The sequence below is a fragment of the Cicer arietinum genome, chromosome 5, assembly GCF_000331145.2.
Source record: "Cicer arietinum cultivar CDC Frontier isolate Library 1 chromosome 5, Cicar.CDCFrontier_v2.0, whole genome shotgun sequence".
In the NCBI taxonomy this organism is placed as follows: domain Eukaryota; kingdom Viridiplantae; phylum Streptophyta; class Magnoliopsida; order Fabales; family Fabaceae; genus Cicer; species Cicer arietinum.
Window position 1 is genome coordinate 78,082,356 of NC_021164.2, and position 19,581 is coordinate 78,101,936.

Genomic DNA, 19,581 nt, shown 5'->3' on the forward strand with positions numbered 1-19,581 from the left:
GAAGACATGAATTTATTTAAAAATTTGAATTATGGATATATATGTTTTTTTTTAAATTGATAATGAATTTTTTCGATTTTGTTTGAAGACAATGATGAATTTTCTGAGTTTAAAAAAAAAAATAATATTGTTGACATTTTAAGATATAAATGATTAAATTATTACTTAAAATTAAACAAAAATTCAAATAAAAAAAATGAATGAATTTTTATCTAAAATTAAGTTAAGGACTTTGACAAGTATTTTGATTATATTATAAAAAGAAGAAATTTCAAATATTTTATTTTTAAGTGTTATATGATTTTTTTTTTTTGAATTTAGTTTGACAAAAGACTTTGTAAAATCCGTTAGTTTTAAAAATTTTGTTCGGTACAATTCTCTAATTGTTTTTAATCTAAACAAAATAATTTAAATAAAACAATTTGAATTAGCATCTCTTAAATTTCCTCCACCGAAAGACACGTCTGTAAAAGTGAAGGAGGAGGAATGGCGGGATTTGCGGAATGAGGCTAAATTGCGCAATAAACTGCGCTACTTTTGGTTTGACTTGTAAGACTCCAACACGCAAATGAAATTCTTTGTTATCGCAAAACCCAAAACTCCATTTGTATAGGGTAAGAAATGGAAGCAGAGCATGAATATGATAGTTGTTCAAATTCAAATGGAGGTTTCCTTTATGTGAAAGTGATGACTGACGAACAAATGGAAGTTCTTAGGCAACAGATAGCTGTCTACACTTCCATATCTGATCACCTTGTTCAGATGCACAAATCCATCACCTCTCAACACGACCTCTCTGGTAAACATCGCTTTTGCTTCTCTATATATTCAAATTAATCATTCATAATACGAAATATCAACTCATTCAAAGAGAATTACAAGCTCAGTTTATATAGAACTCATGTAGTTAACAAAAGGGAGAATAACTAACTAAATAACTAACCATGGTTTAATACAGTAACTAATCAACTAACTGTCTAACAAACTATACAATTAACTAATTATTGATTATTCAGATAGAGTAATTTGTGAAACTGAAATAAGTAAGAGTCAAAATCAAATCCCTAACTAACTAAAACATAGAAACTGTAGATAGTGAAATTTAATGTATCTATTTTAGAAAATGAAAAAAAAAAGTAGAGAAATTAGACCTTGAGTATGTTTAGCAGTTGTTAATTTTATTGAATGTATACTTAGGATTGAGGCTGGGTAATTTGTATTGTGATCCATTGATGGCATGCTCTGGACACAAGATAAGTTCCAGGCAACGTTGGACTCCAACCCCTCTCCAGCTTCAAATACTCGAGCGGATTTTCGATGAAGGCAATGGAACTCCCACCAAGCAGAAGATCAAAGATATAGCCATTGAACTCGGTCAGCACGGCCAAATTTCTGAGACTAATGTTTATAATTGGTTTCAGAACAGAAGAGCTCGTTCCAAGCGCAGGCAATTGGTTTCTACAATAAATCAAACAGAGCCAGAGGCTGAGATAGAAGTTGAGTCTCCTAAAGAGACTCAAACACTTGAAGAAACTGATCAAGTTCAATTCTTTCAGAATTTATCGCCTCATAGGGTCAAGGATATGTACATTCAGAGTCCTGACATAGGTATTACTCTTCATTTCAATTATCTATTCACTTACTAGGGGACTCTCTTTTGAATTATAGTATTAAATAAATAAATGGTAGTTATCTTAAGTTATGAATTTCTGGCACAAGTATCTGCAGTGTCACATAGATAACTATCAGTAATAATTTGAAAAAATAGAAGTGATTGAGTGTAACTAACACCGAACAAAGTTTCAATTTGACGTGTTAGTGCTATGTATATTTTAAGTGCTCTTGATTCAAGTTCCATCTTTCATATATTTCATCCATTTGCTGTTTACAATTGAATGATGGGTTTGCGTTAGCTTATATATATGTATTACAACTACTTAGCTACAAAACCTGATTAAATAAACAACTACACATAATTTGCAGGCATAAAATTTAGTATATGACATTTATTGGTTTGTTTATGCAGGATTTGACCAGTTGTTGGGTAAAATTGAAATTGCAGGTAGCTATAGTTCTTACTTTCTTTGAGAAATGACTGGTTAAAGACAGAATTCGATCTCGGAGTGATATCTCGGCTTGTTGATGATACTGTTCTACTTAGGAGTTTTCAGCCAAAATTGTTGTTGAACCACAAATGAAGTGGCATACATATATTCACATGGATATTGTATAAATTGTTGTTCTTAATTAGGTTCTTGGCAGATCTAAAGTAACTGTTGATCAGCCATTCAATACTATAATTTCATACAATTTTAAATGTTCTAGACCTACTTGCTTCTCCCAATTAATATTAGATCCGATTGATTGGAGTTAATGTACTTGTCATCCATGTTACCATAGAGTATAATATCTTCATGAGACTTCGATCCTCATCAACTTGAGACCTCATCTCATTTATTTATGTTTAGACATCTGTAGAAGCATTTAATTTTTTATTTTTCTTCCATGTTGGGTGTCTTAACTTTTCTAGGCTCCCTTCAATGGTTGGATAACCAATTTCTAGCCCATAACCATAACATAAGTACTCAAAGTTCACTCCAATATCAGTTCAGATATCACTTTTGAAGGTGTGCTTTGACTGTATTTTAATTGTGTTTTGTTGCTTAGCTCAACAACTCTTTTTGGACTCTCATTGATCTCAATAGATAGTATTAGAAGTTGAAAATTCAAATAAGTAATAATAAAGTCTCTTGTTAATGGCTCTCGTGTTAAAATATGTTTGTTTAGTTTTTAGTAGGTCTCATGCTTAATCTATCAAAACATATCTTTTAATTTATCGAACTATCTCAATCTTAATTAGTTTATTTTTTACGGACAATCTTATGCCTACTGTGAACCAACGTTGCAATACTTAAAAATATTAATAATGATAATATTTCTAAATATGTAAGTTAACAATTCTATCTGTTTTTATATTGACAATATCTCAATTTGACGAGTTGAATTTTTAAAACACAAATTTAATTTACTTTATTTTTTACATTATTTTAAATAATATTGTCGATCTTTGTTAGAGTTTTGAGTTACATCACAGTGGATACCATAAACGATTGAACGTGATATTCACCTAATTCTTCTCAATGTTGTCACTATCAAATTAATTTATTTCATTTTTATAATTTATATAGTTTAGACAATTAGTTTTTACAGAACTTGATTTAGACAAATAATTCTATAAATTTTCCTTAAATATATGAACCTTTTTTTGGGTATTATCTATACCACAATATAATGGCAACTCAGAAGCTAACTACCACTAACTATAATTTGGTCCAATGTTTTTCTGTACAAATATGACCCTTTATAGCTTTATAATACAATACAATAACTTTTATTTATTTTATTTTATTTTTATCTTTTAAGAATATATATTTGATACCTCTATTTATTATTAAATTTTTAAGAAAAAACAACCTCCAAAATTTACTATTTCTTGTCCCCAAATGTCTTAACTTATTATTTTCCCCCAATTTCTAAAAAAAAACAAAATTATCAATAGTCAACGCATTCCTAATGATATAATTTATCTTGCACAAGCATTTTTAACTACTGACGATTTTAAATTTCTTTATTAAGAGTTGTTTCTTAAAGTGACATAAAAACTCTAATTGAATCTGAAAAATTAAAGACCAAATTGGACACTTCACTAGAAATATTATTTATAGAGATAGTTTGTTATCTCAAACTTGGGTGTATGTGAAATAAATTACACAATATTTTATTATCTCAAATTCAGTTATATGTTAAAAAAAAATAAATAATAATATATTATCAAATGTCGATATTATTATATTATATATCATATTTCAAGTTTGAACTTAAAACATTGCAATTATATATTAATTTTTGGTGATAGTTATACTATTTTATCTATAAATAAAAAATTATAAAATATTTTGTTATCTCAATCTTATATAAAAAAACAAAATAAGTCTATACCTATGTACAAAATGAATATGTGTAGCTTATTGTTTTCCAAATCTATCAATCAGCTCCTTTATTTAAAAAGAAAACTGCTTTATCTCTTTCTAAAAACTACTTTATATTATTATCTTACTTCCTTGCATAACAATAGAGATGAAATTTAAGATAATTTTGAATTGAAACAGAAAAACTTTGTTGCATACAAATAACTTTCTTGCTACTCCCTCAATCTCATACTACTTATCATATTTGCAATATTTTTTATTTTGAATTATTTGTATGTTTACTAATAAAACATTAGTTATTTTTTTTATTAATGTATTATTATTTATGATATATCAATTAATCTAACTATACCATTAATTATAATTGATAAAAATATTTTAATAAATCAAAATTATTATATAATTAAAATTAACACAAATTTTCTTAAAAAATTGTAAACAATCCAAAATAAAACACTTACAATAAGATGGATGGAAATATTATATAAAAATGAGTCGGTTTGAGTGTTTGGTAAATAATATTTTATGATTAATTTTCTTACAATTTTACCTTTACATATATTTATGTATACCAGTATTTCTCCTACATTATTAATAAATACAAATAAGTTAAAATTATATAAAAAAGTTAGTAAAATATATACAGCCAATACAAAAACGTTATTATAAAACTATTTTGGCATTTTTGGACAATATTTTTTAGCAAATGATTAGTATTAGTATTATCGCTATATTTTAGTAGATTGTTTTTTGTGTGTATGAACGGGGATTATTATTAATATTATTATTCTATTACTTTATGGTATGTAGATGTAATGAAATCACGATGAGATGAAATTGCTCCGTTGAGGCACAGCCTGTGTTGCGGTCGTTGGAATATCAGAAGACGCCAAACCTCGCCGGAAAATTATATAAACTAAAACCATCCCCATTCTACAAAATTATTATTTCAATTCCGCGAATTTAGACGTAGAAGAAAATAACCCCTTAAACTCAATTATTATTCTTTAATTCCATTTCCCTCTTTTCTTCTTCTTATTCTTCCACGAATCAAATCCCTAACCGGTTCGAGTTGGTTCCGTTGCGCGCGATCTAGTAGTTATAGGTCGAAGACGAAGAAAGAAATGACAGCACCGAACATGGATCAGTTCGAAGCTTTTTTCAGAAGAGCAGATTTAGACGGAGATGGAAGAATCAGTGGAGCTGAGGCTGTCAATTTCTTTCAGGGATCCAACTTGCCTAAACACGTTCTCGCTCAGGTTTCATTCTCTTCCATTATTTTTCAATCTAATAATCCTAACAAATCAAATCCACTATACTAAAATTCATAATTCATAATTCATAATTCATTTCTATGTGTTACTGTTCTCTTTGAGTTTCATAATTAATTGCTTTGGTTTAGTGCTTAATTTCGTTTTAGGTTTTCGTTTATGCTTGTTTTAGCTATATTTCACTTTTGGTGTTGATTAGGGATTTTAACTTGATCTAGCGTAATGTTTATTGTTATTGGTATGAACTATAGGTATGGATGCATGCTGATCAAGCCAAAACTGGTTTCCTTGGACGAAATGATTTTTATAATGCTTTGAGATTAGTAACTGTTGCACAGAGCAAGCGAGATTTAACGCCTGATATTGTCAAAGCAGCATTATTTGGTCCTGCTTCTGCTAAAATCCCTGCACCGCAAATCAATCTGGCTGCTATACCTCCACAGCGTCCGAATCCGAATCCAGTGGCTGCCTCATCTGTTGGGCAGATGGGTGCAACTGCACCCACATCGACTCAAAGTTTTGCCTATAGAGGACAGGGGTTAACAGGTTCTGCTGGGAATCAACAATATCTTCCTTCCCAGCAGAATCCTACCATGAGACCACCTCAATCACAGGGTTTTGCAGGTTCTGTTGCGAACCAACAGTATCTTCCTTCCCAGCAGAATCCTAACACGAGACCGCCTCAATCACAGGGTTTTGCAGGTTCTGTTGCGAACCAACAGTATCTTCCTTCCCAGCAGAATCCTAACACGAGACCGCCTCAATCACAGGGTTTTGCAGGTTCTGTTGCGAACCAACAGTATCTTCCTTCCCAGCAGAATCCTAACACGAGACCGCCTCAATCACAGGGGTTTACAGGATCTGTTCCAAATCCGCAGTACCTTCCTTCCCAGCAGAGCCCAACAATGAGACCACCTCAATCATTGGGGTTAGGAGGTTCTGTTGCAAACCAACAATATTTTCCTTCCCAGCAGAGTCCAACCATGAGGCCACCTCAATCCATGCCTGCTGGTAGCGTTTCTGGTCCACCACAATTCATGCCTGCTGGTAGCACTCCTCGTCCAACTCAATCGACGCCCGCTGGTACAGCCCCCCGTCTGCAACAGGGTTTTGCAGGTCCCAACCTCTCAAATCCTAGCATCTCAAATGAATGGAATAGTGGAAGGACTGGTATGGCTCCTCTTAGACCTGCAGGAACAACTCAATCAGTTGCCTTATCAACACCAACGTCGGCATCTCCGGTCTCTCCAATGTCCCAGCCAACAGCTATTACCAATAATAAAGCATTGGCTGGAAATGGGTACCCTTCTAATTCAGTTTTGAGCAGCGATTTCTTCTCTGTTGCCTCATCCACACCGAAACAAGATCCTACTCGACAGAATTATCCTGTTAGCAGCCCACCTGCCTCATCAGCCACTGTTCCAGTTTCCAGTAGTACCAACCCTGCAAGTAGACAAAGTTCACTTGATTCATTGCAGAGTGCATTCTCAATGTCGCTTACAAATAGTCAGATTCCGCGGACACATTCTTTACCAAACACAAGCCAGCAAATTTCACCACCTGCTTCTTCTCCGCTTTCCACATCTGGGAGGTCGGTTGGACTTGGAAATACTAGTTCTGACAATTCACAACCTCCATGGCCAAAAATGAAACCTTCTGATGTGCAGAAGTATACAAAAGTGTTTATGGAAGTTGACACCGACAGGGATGGAAAAATCACTGGGGAGCAGGCACGCAGTCTATTTTTAAGTTGGAGATTGCCAATAGGTAAATACCTTTTGAATTCCAACTAACAACTGTTTGATGCAGTCTTTATGCATTTTGGTGTTAGATGTGTTAATTAATCCATGAAGTGTTGAATATAACTAACCAAGAAGGTTTTAGCTTTGTTAACTCACTGTTTTTCTGCTCTAATTCTTTTGCTGATAGACAAAAACTGCCCACTGTATACTGATTCTGAAAATATTATTGTTTCTGTTGTATGCAAATTTTTGCAGTTAGATCTTTTTTTCTTTTAAAAATATGAAGCAATGTATAAGCTCTCATTTGGAAAGAACCATTAGATTCATGTGGTTGTCAATAAATAGACGTAAAATGATTATGTGGAGTGCATGTTCTAGCACATACGGGAGTGAAAATTGAAGATCATAGCATACCATAAGTCTCATGGTTTAGGTATATTGGTCAATCGTACTAGGTGTAAGAGAATATAGGCATATATAAATCATTGGATTCAAATTGGCTATATATAAAATGGAGAAATACTTCAACTTCAAGTATTATTTGTGATCAAAGGGCGCCTCTCAAGCTGATATGAAATTCTCATTGAACTATATGTATTGAATATTGGGTGATGGATTTTCCAATAAGAGCATAAGAGTATCCCCAATGGATAGAGCGTACTCTATAAGACATGGTATCAAATAGGCAGCCCCATTGGGGGTTCATTTGAAATAGTACTTATTTGGGAGAGGAGCTTCTATAGCTCTACTCACTATTGCCGCAGTACCCACACATTTTACATTTAAAAATTGATTTTGTCTTTTCACCACATGGGCCACTATTTAATCAATAAATTATTATTGAAATCTAATTATATAAAGTTATTATTGAGACTCATTTAATAAATTTGTTGAAGTGTCAGGTTCGAGGGATTGTGTGCTTATTACATACTAACATTAAAAAATTATAAACGAGTGATGTACTCTGCAGAACCCATTTAAGCACTCAAATTATAGCAGCTCCATTGTGGATGATCTGAGCTAAGTATTTCAGAGACAAACGAGAAAAGTAACGATGAAGAGTGATTCTATTACAGAAAAAAGTATTACTAGCACCTATTGAAGAAAAGTGGGCAATGTCTCACCTGAGCGATTTAGCAATGTGAGGAGAAGATCAGTAGATGCTCAAGAAAGAAGAGTTGATAGGATTCATGATATCCCAATAAATAGAGATAGAGGAAAACATGTAAGCAAAGAGAAGATCAATAATGATTTTATGATAGAAAAAGTACTCCTATCATCTATTGAGTTAAAGTGGACAAAAACTCACCTACGAGGATTTAGTCATGTGAGGAGAAGAAAAATAGGAGCCCTATAAAGAGGAGTTGATAAGATTGAGGATAGCCTAACAAATAAAGATAGAGGAGCACCAAGGAATACTATTAAAGCATGTTTCAAAAAAGACCCAAACTAATAACTTGGATTTTGACAAAACAAAGTGGTGGTGTTTGATCTATGTAGTACACTCCACTTATTGAGAAAATACTTTTTGCTTTTGTTGTTATATGCTATCATTTGATGATTTTCGTTTATTAAATGCATGCATGAAATACATGAACAAGGTATACTTGGGAGCAATAAATCCCGCTGTTGGTGAAAAGCAAAAGAGACTTTGTGACTGATTGAAGCGAAACATTGATGATACAACCAACTATTATTACTCTTAGTTCCTTATACAGGAAATGAAATTTTTTGTTGTCATCATAATATATAAATTGCTCTAACACAACCAACAAATACTTCTCAGATGAGGGATTCTTTCTTTCTAATTTTAAGTTATTTGGTTAGAAGAGCACTTTTACTAAATGAATAAATGAAAGGAGGGAGGGTATGTAAACCTCCCTAAACAAACCTACTAAGAAAACTAGTAACCCCTAGAAACAAAGAGAACACCACTAACATGAGCTACAACCATTGATTATGAAAGAGCTCTTCAGTCCCCATGTCTTTTTTTTTTTCATTCTTTTTTGGATTCAAGAGGAAACCGTTATTTTAAAGATGGGGGAGTAAGCACCATGAGAGGACATAAATACAATGCTATCTTATTTTAAGGGCAAAGCAACTCATTGATTATATGATTGTTGCTTACCAACCATAGTTGAGAATTGCAGTAACCACTCATTGCTAAAAAATTTTGTTGAGAAATGCTATCTTATTTTGTTGGCAAAGCGACCTCGTTGAATATCTGAGTGTTGCTTAACATCCATAGTGGAGAATTGTAGTAACAGTTGCTAAAAAAAATTAGTCTCCTTTTTCCAGCTAAAACCTTTAAAGATTACAAGAAGAAACATCATGAATTTGAAAGAGGACAGCTGTTATTACCCAAGAATCCTACAGGTTCTTCCATAATAAGCTAGTAGCCTTAGGTTGCAAAATTAAGTGGGATACTGTCTATGAATTCAACCTGCAAGATAAAACTGATGTACAGAGAAAGAGCTGTGTGCAGCCTACAAATCTCTAACATCTACTGCCATACTGATTTTCAAATGAAAAGGATTGTAAGAAAGAATTAGAAGCTAAAAAAGCATTTATCAGAAAGCATAACAGTGGAATTCAAAGTTCTCCTACATTTATTAGTAGCTTAGTCACACTTTCTATGAACTACTTGGCCCACAATGTATTATTCTTTAAAGTGATGTAGATAAATACTAATGGTTTGAGCTTGACTTGACGATATGGCAGGTTATTGTTATTAGGACCAATATCAACTCCACATTTATATGTTTTTTGTTATGAACCAAGAAAACCCAACAAATTCCAAATGACAGAATACTACAAACTCCAGCAATGACGGGACCATGGAAGTGTTGTATTTATCATTGTGTCTCTCGTAGCTTTACCTTGCATTTGCAAGAGGCTGATTCCATGGGATGAGATGGCTCTTGGGATGGCCTTTTATTATTTCTCAATAGCACATAATAAAATCTTTGTACACTTTCTGCAGATGTCTTAAAGAGGGTGTGGGACTTATCTGACCAGGATAATGATAGCATGCTTTCCTTGAAGGAGTTTTGTTTTGCTCTTTATTTGATGGAGCGGTACAGGGAAGGTCGTCCTCTTCCACAGTCTCTTCCAAGTAATGTTATATTTGACGAAACATTGATGTCTATGACGGGGCAACCAAAAATCACTTACGGAAATGCAGCATGGGGTGTAGGCCCAGGTATTTTCACAAACTTATACAACATTTTTTTTTTCTTTCTATTGTTGGATATTTCTTCAAAAAATTTATACTATTCATTGTCAAAAGGTTTTCAGCAGCAACAAGGGATGCCAGGCACTCGGCAAGTGGCACCAGAAGCTGGTTTGAGGCCGCCAGTGCAAGAAGCGCCTGCTCGGGCTGATGGCACTGTGCTGCCTGATCAGAAAAAATTTGGAACTTCTGTGTTGGATGATTCCTTTTTGAATGACACAGATAATAGTGAACAAAATATTGAGACTGCAGGGAAAAAGGTATTTGCTTTGCCTTGTGGTTTTATTAGGTGTCTTTTTTTCTTTCTATTTTCTTTAATACTTGTTTTTTGTATTGATGTTAAGGAAGATTTGTTTTAACCAAATATCAACTTGTCTATTGCCTTTCTTGACACGGACTTTAATTACTGTAGGTTAGATAAATAACTATTTGATTTAAGAGACTAATTTCACTTTCCAAAACATTTGATATTGGTAAGAAGATAAATCAAGCTGCGATATTATAATGTGCAAAACTGTGAAACACATTGTTAAAAAACAAGCTGCTTGCACATTTTGACATTATAAAGAAAATGGTTCTCTTTAATGTTGTAGGCTGAAGAAACTCAGAATCTGATATTGGATTCAAAAGAGAAGATTGAGTTGTACCGCAACAAAATGCAGGAATTGGTGAGTAATTCATATATTATTTCCTTTTTTATTTTGATCTTGTACTTAAGTCGCATACTTAAGATTTAATACTGTTGATGTGAACTATCGTAGGCATACTAGGCCATGATGCTGGGTCTTGCCTTAAAGTAAACTTGTGTTCAGATTAACGGAGTCCAATTAGTTTAAAAATAAATCTATTATGACCTGTTGTTATATAGAAGAATTACCACATGTTTGTTTTTGTTTACTGTTTACACGATAAACGTTACGAGCTAATATCCCTCTTGAATATCCAATTGTAAGCAGAAATATCAATACAAATATTTTTAGTGTACCAAAATTGTGTCATTTGGCATGAAGAACTGGTTCACTATGACAAATAATGTAAAATTTGTCAATACTGCTATTAGTCGCATTATATATTTTTTGTTGCAGAGCACCGCATTTTTTTTGTCTCGTGATTGTCTATCAATTCAATTTTCCTTGTTAAGATGTTATATAGCATAGATGGATTCTCAAATCATCCTACAGTGACTTAATGGTAGGGTTTATGGTTTTAGTTAGGCTTCAGTTTGCTCCATGGGAATTGACTTCTGCTTAGGAAGGGACTTAAAAGTGCAATTCTTTCCCTTCTCAAGAAACTAACTGGAATTGTGCAGTCAGTAAAAAGATTGAGGATTTAAGTTGGTAAAGTTAAGGAGTTTATGGGGTTAAAGCATGTAAGGATTTATAATCTTTTTTAACCCTTTTTAAACGAGAAAGGTAGGTGTTTATATATAATGAATCTGATTGAAGAAAAATGGATCTTAGGGGCTTGAAGGTTTTGCCAGTGATAATTTACTTTAGGTAGTGCACTCAGCACTCACTCTCTTTTCCACCCCTGCCTTATGGTTATTTGTATTTCAGGTCCTGTATAAAAGCAGATGTGATAACCGTCTAAATGAGATTACAGAAAGGGCATCTGCAGATAAGCGTGAGGTATATTTGTTTTTCTATATATGTAATGTTAAGTTTAAGATGTTAAGAGAATTAGCTCTCATTTGGTGGTATACTACAGGCAGAATCTTTGGGCAAGAAATATGAAGAGAAATACAAACAAGTTGCAGAAATAGCATCCAAATTGACTGTAGAAGAAGCAAAATTTCGTGATATACAGGTAGGTAGACACACTATATTACTTCTTGATAGATAGCCTATTTGTAGGTGTTGAGAATATTTTGTATGCTCTATATTTCCATTGTTATTGGTGTTGTTGTCAAGGACCAACTTTTCTAAAAGCTTTAGCTGTTTGGTGAAAACTCATGAATACTTTTATAGTTAAAACAGCCTTCGACGTAGAGTCCTGTGGGCTTGAAGCATACACAATTTAAGTGCATGCACACTCTACTTTGGGACGAAGATTGATTTATTTAGAATGGGGTGGCAAGGGTCAAACTTGTGTGACTGAACCACTTTGAATCATGTGCCCGTTTCCGTTTCTCTTATACTTTGAATCATGTGCCTGTTTCTCTTATTCCTACTCTTTGTTTGTACTCCTTTTTAAAACAACTTGCTTATTCAAACATAAAAAGTGGTGATAGTGTTCTGTTGAATCATTTCCCTAAACTTTAATTTGATTTATATTCTTATGAAACACTAGTTTTAGCGGAAATATTCACAGCAGACTGATATATATTGCACCACAGTCTCGTTTTGGAGCTTTTGGAAAACCTAATTTCACACAGCAATTGTTGAATCCATATAATCTTGTCGGTTGTAGCTATCGTGGCACAATATTTGAACTAAACACTAGATTTTGCTACTAGCTTTCACCCCAACGAAGACATGATATGTTTGGTCTGTAAAAGGAGATCCTGACTAATAAACATTAGTATATCCTTAAATCTGTATATCCCTGTGATTATTGCAGAACCTTTCTCTGGAACCTTCTTTTAATTACTTAATTAGCCAGTTAGAGTGCTCTACTGAGTAGTTAGTGAAAACATAGAGTGACTCACAACCGGCAAAGCAATGTCGTGCATGCCAGACCACCAACCTTGTGTATATATTTGCGTGGGTGACCTTTCTCTGGAACCTTGTTTTTTTGGTCAACTCTGGAACCTTCTTCAAGTACAAAATCATGCAAGTTAAGAGCTTTTGAGTGAGTCATAGATAGTAAGAACATACAGTGACTCAACTGGCAAAAGTCAGTGACATACTTCCTCTGAGATAAGAAATTATCTTTTCTTGATTGCATCATGACTTTGCTATCAAGTATATTATTTAGATACCCAAATTCATAGTGAAATCTTGTTTGGATGAAGTATATTAAAGCACATTTCACTGGCTGTTTGGAATTGATTTCTGATGTTGGTTATTAGTCATTTGTTCCTCTCCACATTTCCTTCCTTCTTTTCCACAATGAACTGATATCCTAATAGTTAGGAGGATGATGGCTGTCTTGAAACATTTCAGTGCATCATTTAACCTTTATTTGATACATATTTAGGAAAGGAAGGTGGAGTTGCAGCAAGCCATCGTCAAAATGGAACAAGGAGGTAGTGCAGATGGTATTCTTCAGGTGAACTTATTTTCTTGAATTAAGACTACGATTTCTATGCAATTTGGAAACCTGCCTATTATTTTTTTACTGATTTTCAGTTAATTTCATAGGTTCGTGCTGATCGCATACAGTCAGATCTTGAGCAGTTATTTAGGGGTCTTACTGAACGGTGCAAGAAACATGGGATAGATGTGAAGTCAATTGCAATGGTTCAGCTTCCAGATGGTAATTTTAATCTGATGTTTTCTTGATTCAACTTCTTTCTCATATAGATCTTTAAGCAGATATTCTGCTCTTTGTTGGTCCTTAAAGAATCACCTTACAAATTTATATTTATTTTGACTTAATTTCTCTTGCTATATGCGATTCTTGTTTTTGATTCCCATTTTCCGAATCTTCTTACCAATTGGTGATGAAATGCTTATATTGTTAAGGTTATTATTGGGTAAAACCCTAGTCTCATTGAAAAGAGATAAGGCATGAAAATAGTTTATCACACCCCTCACCTTAAAAGTCTATTTTGCAAGGATGAGTTTGACTCTACAATAAAAACCTAAGAGATGCTTTTTAGCACGCATCGTTAAATTACTTTAGAATATTATCTATGCCTTTTACTGCAGCAAATTGCTATAAGTGAAAGCACTTTTCTGTATTTCCAATTTTAATGTGGCTGTGTATGAATCAAATAAATTACAAGGTTGGCAACCCGGAAATCCAGAGGGGGCTGCTGTTTGGGACGAAGATTGGGATAAATTTGAAGATGAAGGTATGCCATATGCACTTTTCTGTATACCATGTTTTGCTTGAAATAATGTTTTATCATTTGCCTTTTTACTTCCAGGATTTGCCAATGATCTCACTTTTGATACGAAAAATGCATCTTCAAAGCCAAAACCTGCATTCATTCCAGGAGAACAAAATTTTGTTGATGATAACTCAGTTAATGGTTCACCTGTGAATGCAAATGGGAAGCAAGAAATTTTTACTAATGGTGATTATACAGTAGAGGAGGAATCTTCTTATGCACAGAATGAAGATTACTTGGCAAGAAGCCCTCGTGATAGCCCAGCTGGGAGGACTACAGTGGACAGTCCTTCTAAAGAGTTTTCAACTGCTCATTTTGTAGAAAGTTCTGAAGCAGATGCAGAAACACATAGGTAATTTGTTCTTTGTTTTTTGGTCATGAAGGTGTTGGTTTATGCTTCTTGTCATCTGTTTCTTTTCTGTTTTTACCTTTGTTTCTGCAATCCTGGCTTTGAATGTGGTGCATTTAGTAACTGTGGTGTCATTAATCTATGGTAACAGAAGTTTTGATGAATCAACCTGGGGAGCATTTGACAATAATGATGATGTGGACTCGGTGTGGGGTTTTAACACCAAGGTAACATGTGTTACTAAGCTTTTTAATTTTGTTTCTTTTCTCATAATCTTGGAATTAACCTAATTAGTAATAGTTATTGAGAAGTTTTATGGAGATTAATTTTAAAATATTTTCATACTAAAATTGATGCAAGTGGCAATGCGAATTTTTTTTTTTCCTTCTTATTTTTGCAATGGGTTTCTTAGCACAACTACTGAAGAGGGTATGCTAATTTTTGTAGGACTCTGACTTGGAGAAGCAGGAAGATTTCTTTAAATCTGATGATTTTGGTCTAAACCCAGTTAGAACAGGATCTACACATACAGATGGCGTGTTCCAGACAAAAAGCCCATTTGCTTTTGATGATTCCGTGCCTGGAACTCCACTTTCTAAGTTTGGCAACTCTCCAAGGTACAGCGAAGCAGGGGATCACTTCTTTGACACGTCACGGTTTGATTCCTCCTTCAGCATGCACGAAAGTGCAAATTCTCCACAAGCAGAGAAGTTTACAAGATTTGATTCCATAAGTAGCAGCAGGGATTTTGGCTACAATCAGGAGAAGTTTTCAAGGTTTGATTCCATAAGTAGCAGCAAGGATTTTGGCTACAATCACGAGAAATTTTCAAGGTTTGATTCTATTAATAGCAGCAAAGATTTTGGCTACAATCCTGAGAAGCTCACAAGGTTTGATTCCATGAGTAGCAGCAAAGATTTTGGCTTCGGTAGTCAGGGACATGCAAGGTTTGACTCAATTAGCAGCACCAAGGACTTAGGCTATAGTGCTCCATTCTCTTTCGATGACTCTGATCCATTCGGCTCCTCTGGTCCATTTAAGGTCACTTCAGAGAATCATTCTCCAAAGAAAGGCTCTGATAATTGGAGTGCGTTCTAGCCTGCAATCCAAGTTTTCCCTGTTTTTTTCGTTGTTGTTTCTATTTCCTTGATTGTTCATGATAGCCTATTTTTTTGTGTATAGCTAGAACTAATGCTGGACGGTAATATTGTATGGTATGTATTATTTTCAAGAGAGCTTTTCTATATTTTTTGGGAGGGGTTTATGTGAGAGGACGAGTGTGTGAGAGGGAGATAAGCGTTAAACATATGGTGTGAATGTACAACTAAATTGAATGACAAGCACATGCAAAGGTTTTTTTTTCCTATTCTTTTTTGGGTTTATTACATGCATTCCTATGAGGTCTTTTTGGTTGCCGCAGAGCATGAACCATTAATCTCGAATTTGCAGTGCTTTTTTGTATCTCGATAATATTTATGAAAGATTGATCTCATACATTGTGGTTGTGCCAATTTCTGAGGTAAAAAAAGTGACCAAATGTTGCCATGTATTCTGTGGTTGGAAGAATTATGCTCTGGCATCCATGGTCGTCCACCAGAAGTTTAATTCTTAGGAATAAATTTTCAATTATTTATTCGATCGTTTTAGCAAAATTCAGAGGGCGAGTGTCCTATCAAATATATTGGATACACAAGAAAAAATGAAACAAAACACCGAATGAATAAACAGAGAATAGAAAATTATTTTGAACTTGTTTCATCTTTTCGTGATGGTGTCCTAAAAAAACTGTTCAAAGTTTATGTAGATTGTCACAAAAACCAAGGGTGCAACATGAAATAAGGAACACTGGGTCTTCTGAATCGTAGATCAATAAATTGAATGTCCAAATCTTGCAATGCTCTGAATTGTAGATCAATAAATTAAACACCAAAATCTTGCAACGCTTAGTCCATAGTACTGTAATCAGACTGTCCATATTTTGTTTTTAATCTTCTTGTCCATATTTGATGCCACTGCAAACCTGTATAAGAAATTAATTAGCAATGTGTCAAAAAGAAAATTTTCCAATTCTTGACTATATCACAATTAATAACTTATCTTTTTACATCAATTGTTTAAACTTCCCTCTCTCTGTCTCTCCTCTCAGCTTTAGGTGCAAGGAAAGATAAAAGATTTTGGCCCCATTTACAGGAATTTCATTCAAGGTCTGTTTAGAGCTCGAGGGTTTAGGAAAGAAATAGATACAAACAACAACCTTACGATGATCACGACTCTTAAAACTCTAGACAGACAGCTTATTTTATACAATGGCATACTTAGTTCCTATATTAAATTTGTTCAATTTTAAGCAAAAGGGTCTCGATGTTAAAGAAAACGGACTGATATTCAAAATTAAACTATCTTATGCAACAGTGGATATAGCATAATTTTATACAAGTATTTCACACACTCTTACATTTTATATTTATTTGTTTTCATATTTGTTCACAATATATGTTGCTTAGATAATATCCAGTGCAATAAACAGATAAAAACCATAGTCTTGATACGCCGATGCAACTGAAAGAAAGAAATCCCCAACACCATTCTAAGTATGTGAAGGCAAAATAGGAGTAGAAGAGAGATGAAATAACTAAAGGAATTGCTACCTTTTCATTCTTTGGTATCTTCCACCTCTTGCTGAAGTTGGTGAAAAGAGTTTAACAATGATGATCGCATATTTGCTAGTTCAATGAGTGTCTCTAGTGCTGCAAAGAATTTCAATAGACAGAATGTGTTATCCGGGCTGTCAAAAATCAAATATAACAGAATGATATTGTCAATCACAGAAAATAGCGGTTTATTTGAATTTTGCTGCGCTACTATGCTATAGAAACAACACTTTGTACTAAATAATGTATAGTATACTATGGAACAATAGCGATTTGATTAAATTTTGCTATGCTATAGGATATAAACATTATTTGACAACACTGAAACAAATGACTAAAATGGTGTAAACAAGTAAGGAGATTTAAGATCTAGAGTTATATTATCCACCTTTCTCAAATGACAGCTGGGTGGCGCGAAGCTTTGGGGAAATTAGAACTCCAAAGACTGACAAAGACTTGAATCGCTCTTTTTGAACCTATAAAAACAACTAACAAGATTTTAATAGTAATTCAATTGACAATTCAAATACTTGTGTTAATGACTGAAATAGCCAAATCTATAAGCTGTTCAATCAGTGAGTCCATGAGAGCAAAGATATTAGAAATCCAATGCAATTCTAGATGTAAATGCTAAGATAATAACTTGTTGAGAATCTTATGTAAAAACGGGAAGTGATAAAAAAAAATCGAATACTTACTTCATCAGTATCTGCAAGTCCCGTTAAGTTCTTTGTAATGGCCGCCTCAGTAATTTGCAAAGCCAAATATACAAAAAAATGAGAAACGGAAAACATACTACTAAAAGCATATAGTGGCAGAATGATGAGATAACAGTGAGGTAAAAGTTTGTTCTAGTGTGTATCTTTGATGTTTCATTTCATAATTAACCCTAATATAGAGTGGAAATTATAAAATGCTAACATCTAAAGATATGTTTTGAATATGTTCAGTTACATAGGTTCCCCCTTTACACTATCAATGCCAACATTCAATGGGAAAACATATGGTTTATTTGGTATGCAGGGAGAAAAATCCGTACCAGACGATGTCATACTATTACTATCTTGTGGCTGCTCATTCTTGTCTTCTAACTGAGTACTTTCATGTTCAGAGGATACCCATTTCTGCAACATGAAGCGTGGTTGAGTACCTATTGAATCAAATGCGATTGTTCATATATTAAAACAGAAGTTCCATCTATCTTCTTAATATAAAGTGCATGTTACAAAAAGGTGTCATAAAAAAGCAAGTGAAAGCACGTTCTTCACTATAAGAAACAAGTTTTACCATCATTTTCGGTGATCTTCAATGTTGTAGCAGCTGGATGGAGTTTCAGATCCAATAAAGAACTATTAACACGCGAAGTACCCATAGAATGTCTGGCACTTGCTAAATCCATCCATCCCTGCGAATATTTTAAAGACGGTTACCAAATCAACGAGGTATGGACCATTGTATTATCTGCTAATAGATTTCAAAAAGGAGAGAATACATACAGCATCAAAGAAAACCAAAAAAAAATTGTATATTTTTGTATCTAATTTGACTGAGTTACATATATTATAAGCTGTGGAGCAAACCAACTACCATTGAGTGTATGTTTGATTATGCTGTGACAAAAATTGATTCGGAATTAATTGATTTTGTGAAATTAATTATGCTTAAAATTGAGTTGAATGTAACATGAAGATGGATTCACATAAAAGGGAGTCGAACAATAAGTCTGAGGGTAAAAATTAATTACAGAAGCAAAAGCTCCAAATAGCTTCAAGTTATAATCAATTCTAAGACAAAACCAATTATCCTCAAACACATCCAAGCATGTTAAAATCATTTCTACACATCTGAAATCAATTTTAGTTCATCCAAAAGTAAAATGAACAATACATAGTAAATAATGAATCAGAACAAGTGATGGATTTGAATAGAATAATATACATCGTGACCCATGAAGTAAAAGTTGAATAAAAGTCGATGCAGTACAAAACAGTGAATGGAATATAACAAAAAATTGAAAGGGCTTAATTTAATGATGATAATCAAATTTGGTTAGGTTAAAGTTTTGAATTTGACCTGTCGAAGTGTGGAAGACAAAGAATGAGAGAGGGTTAGATAGGTATGAAATGAATCCATGAATTGCAAAGCAAGTTTGTCTTCAGCTTTAACAACCTCTGCTTCATCGTTCACATAAACCTCTCTCTCTTCTTCCATCGAATTTCACTGTGATTTTGGGGTTCACAGAACATAAAATTGTTCCGCACACTCTTCTTAATATAAATTGACGACAATACTCTGTTTTTTTTACCAGCTTCAACAAAAAATGTGTTTGATAAAAGCTATTTCGAATAAA

At 33.6% G+C, this 19,581-nt stretch overlaps 3 protein-coding genes across 5 annotated transcripts; 2 read left to right on the plus strand and 1 right to left on the minus strand.

Moving 5' to 3' along the window:
- Positions 1-447: 447 nt before the first annotated feature.
- LOC101507722 (WUSCHEL-related homeobox 8-like) lies at positions 448-2,374 on the plus strand. Of its 2 annotated transcripts, none has more exons than XM_004500800.4 (3): positions 448-799; positions 1,198-1,608; positions 2,063-2,374. In XM_004500800.4, exons 1-3 carry the CDS (start codon positions 622-624, stop codon positions 2,086-2,088), a joined length of 615 nt encoding a protein of 204 aa, XP_004500857.1. In that variant the 5' UTR covers positions 448-621; the 3' UTR covers positions 2,089-2,374. The 2 variants fall into 2 exon arrangements, with proteins under 2 accessions (XP_004500857.1, XP_004500856.1); XM_004500799.4 differs by having other exon boundaries at positions 449-799; positions 2,027-2,374.
- Positions 2,375-4,773: 2,399 nt separating this feature from the next.
- LOC101508239 (uncharacterized) lies at positions 4,774-15,946 on the plus strand. The gene is made up of 13 exons (XM_004500801.4): positions 4,774-5,248; positions 5,512-7,027; positions 9,986-10,204; positions 10,292-10,494; positions 10,828-10,902; positions 11,791-11,862; positions 11,942-12,040; positions 13,373-13,444; positions 13,537-13,651; positions 14,124-14,192; positions 14,268-14,583; positions 14,732-14,807; positions 15,028-15,946. Exons 1-13 carry the CDS (start codon positions 5,114-5,116, stop codon positions 15,676-15,678), a joined length of 3,618 nt encoding a protein of 1,205 aa, XP_004500858.1. The 5' UTR covers positions 4,774-5,113; the 3' UTR covers positions 15,679-15,946.
- Positions 15,947-16,280: 334 nt separating this feature from the next.
- LOC101507412 (uncharacterized) lies at positions 16,281-19,550 on the minus strand. 2 transcript variants are annotated; one of them, XM_004500798.4, is made up of 7 exons: positions 19,305-19,550; positions 18,519-18,636; positions 18,271-18,381; positions 17,930-17,940; positions 17,620-17,707; positions 17,229-17,327; positions 16,281-16,600 (listed from the first exon to the last, which is right to left on the minus strand). In XM_004500798.4, the coding sequence occupies exons 1-6, from the start codon at positions 19,440-19,442 to the stop codon at positions 17,233-17,235; spliced, it is 561 nt and encodes a 186-aa protein (XP_004500855.1). In that variant the 5' UTR covers positions 19,443-19,550; the 3' UTR covers positions 16,281-16,600; positions 17,229-17,232. The 2 variants fall into 2 exon arrangements, with proteins under 2 accessions (XP_004500855.1, XP_027190304.1); XM_027334503.2 differs by having other exon boundaries at positions 17,930-17,976; positions 19,305-19,549.
- Between the last annotated feature and the right edge of the window lie 31 nt (positions 19,551-19,581).

Excerpts from the sequence above, each read along its gene's own strand:
- LOC101507412 (XM_027334503.2), bottom strand. The coding sequence starts at position 19,442 with ATGGAAGAAGAGAGAGAGGTTTATGTGAACGATGAAGCAGAGGTTGTT. Across the intron at positions 18,637-19,304 it reads TGTCTTCCACACTTCGACAG|GGATGGATGGATTTAGCAAG; the intron begins GTCAAATTCAAA and ends AAATATTCGCAG. Across the intron at positions 17,977-18,270 it reads TAATAGTATGACATCGTCTG|AGGCGGCCATTACAAAGAAC; the intron begins GTACGGATTTTT and ends TGCAAATTACTG.
- LOC101507722 (XM_004500799.4), top strand. The coding sequence starts at position 622 with ATGGAAGCAGAGCATGAATATGATAGTTGTTCAAATTCAAATGGAGGT. Across the intron at positions 800-1,197 it reads CTCTCAACACGACCTCTCTG|GATTGAGGCTGGGTAATTTG; the intron begins GTAAACATCGCT and ends ATGTATACTTAG. Across the intron at positions 1,609-2,026 it reads CATTCAGAGTCCTGACATAG|GATTTGACCAGTTGTTGGGT; the intron begins GTATTACTCTTC and ends TTGTTTATGCAG.
- LOC101508239 (XM_004500801.4), top strand. The coding sequence starts at position 5,114 with ATGACAGCACCGAACATGGATCAGTTCGAAGCTTTTTTCAGAAGAGCA. Across the intron at positions 10,205-10,291 it reads AGCATGGGGTGTAGGCCCAG|GTTTTCAGCAGCAACAAGGG; the intron begins GTATTTTCACAA and ends CATTGTCAAAAG. Across the intron at positions 12,041-13,372 it reads CAAAATTTCGTGATATACAG|GAAAGGAAGGTGGAGTTGCA; the intron begins GTAGGTAGACAC and ends ATACATATTTAG.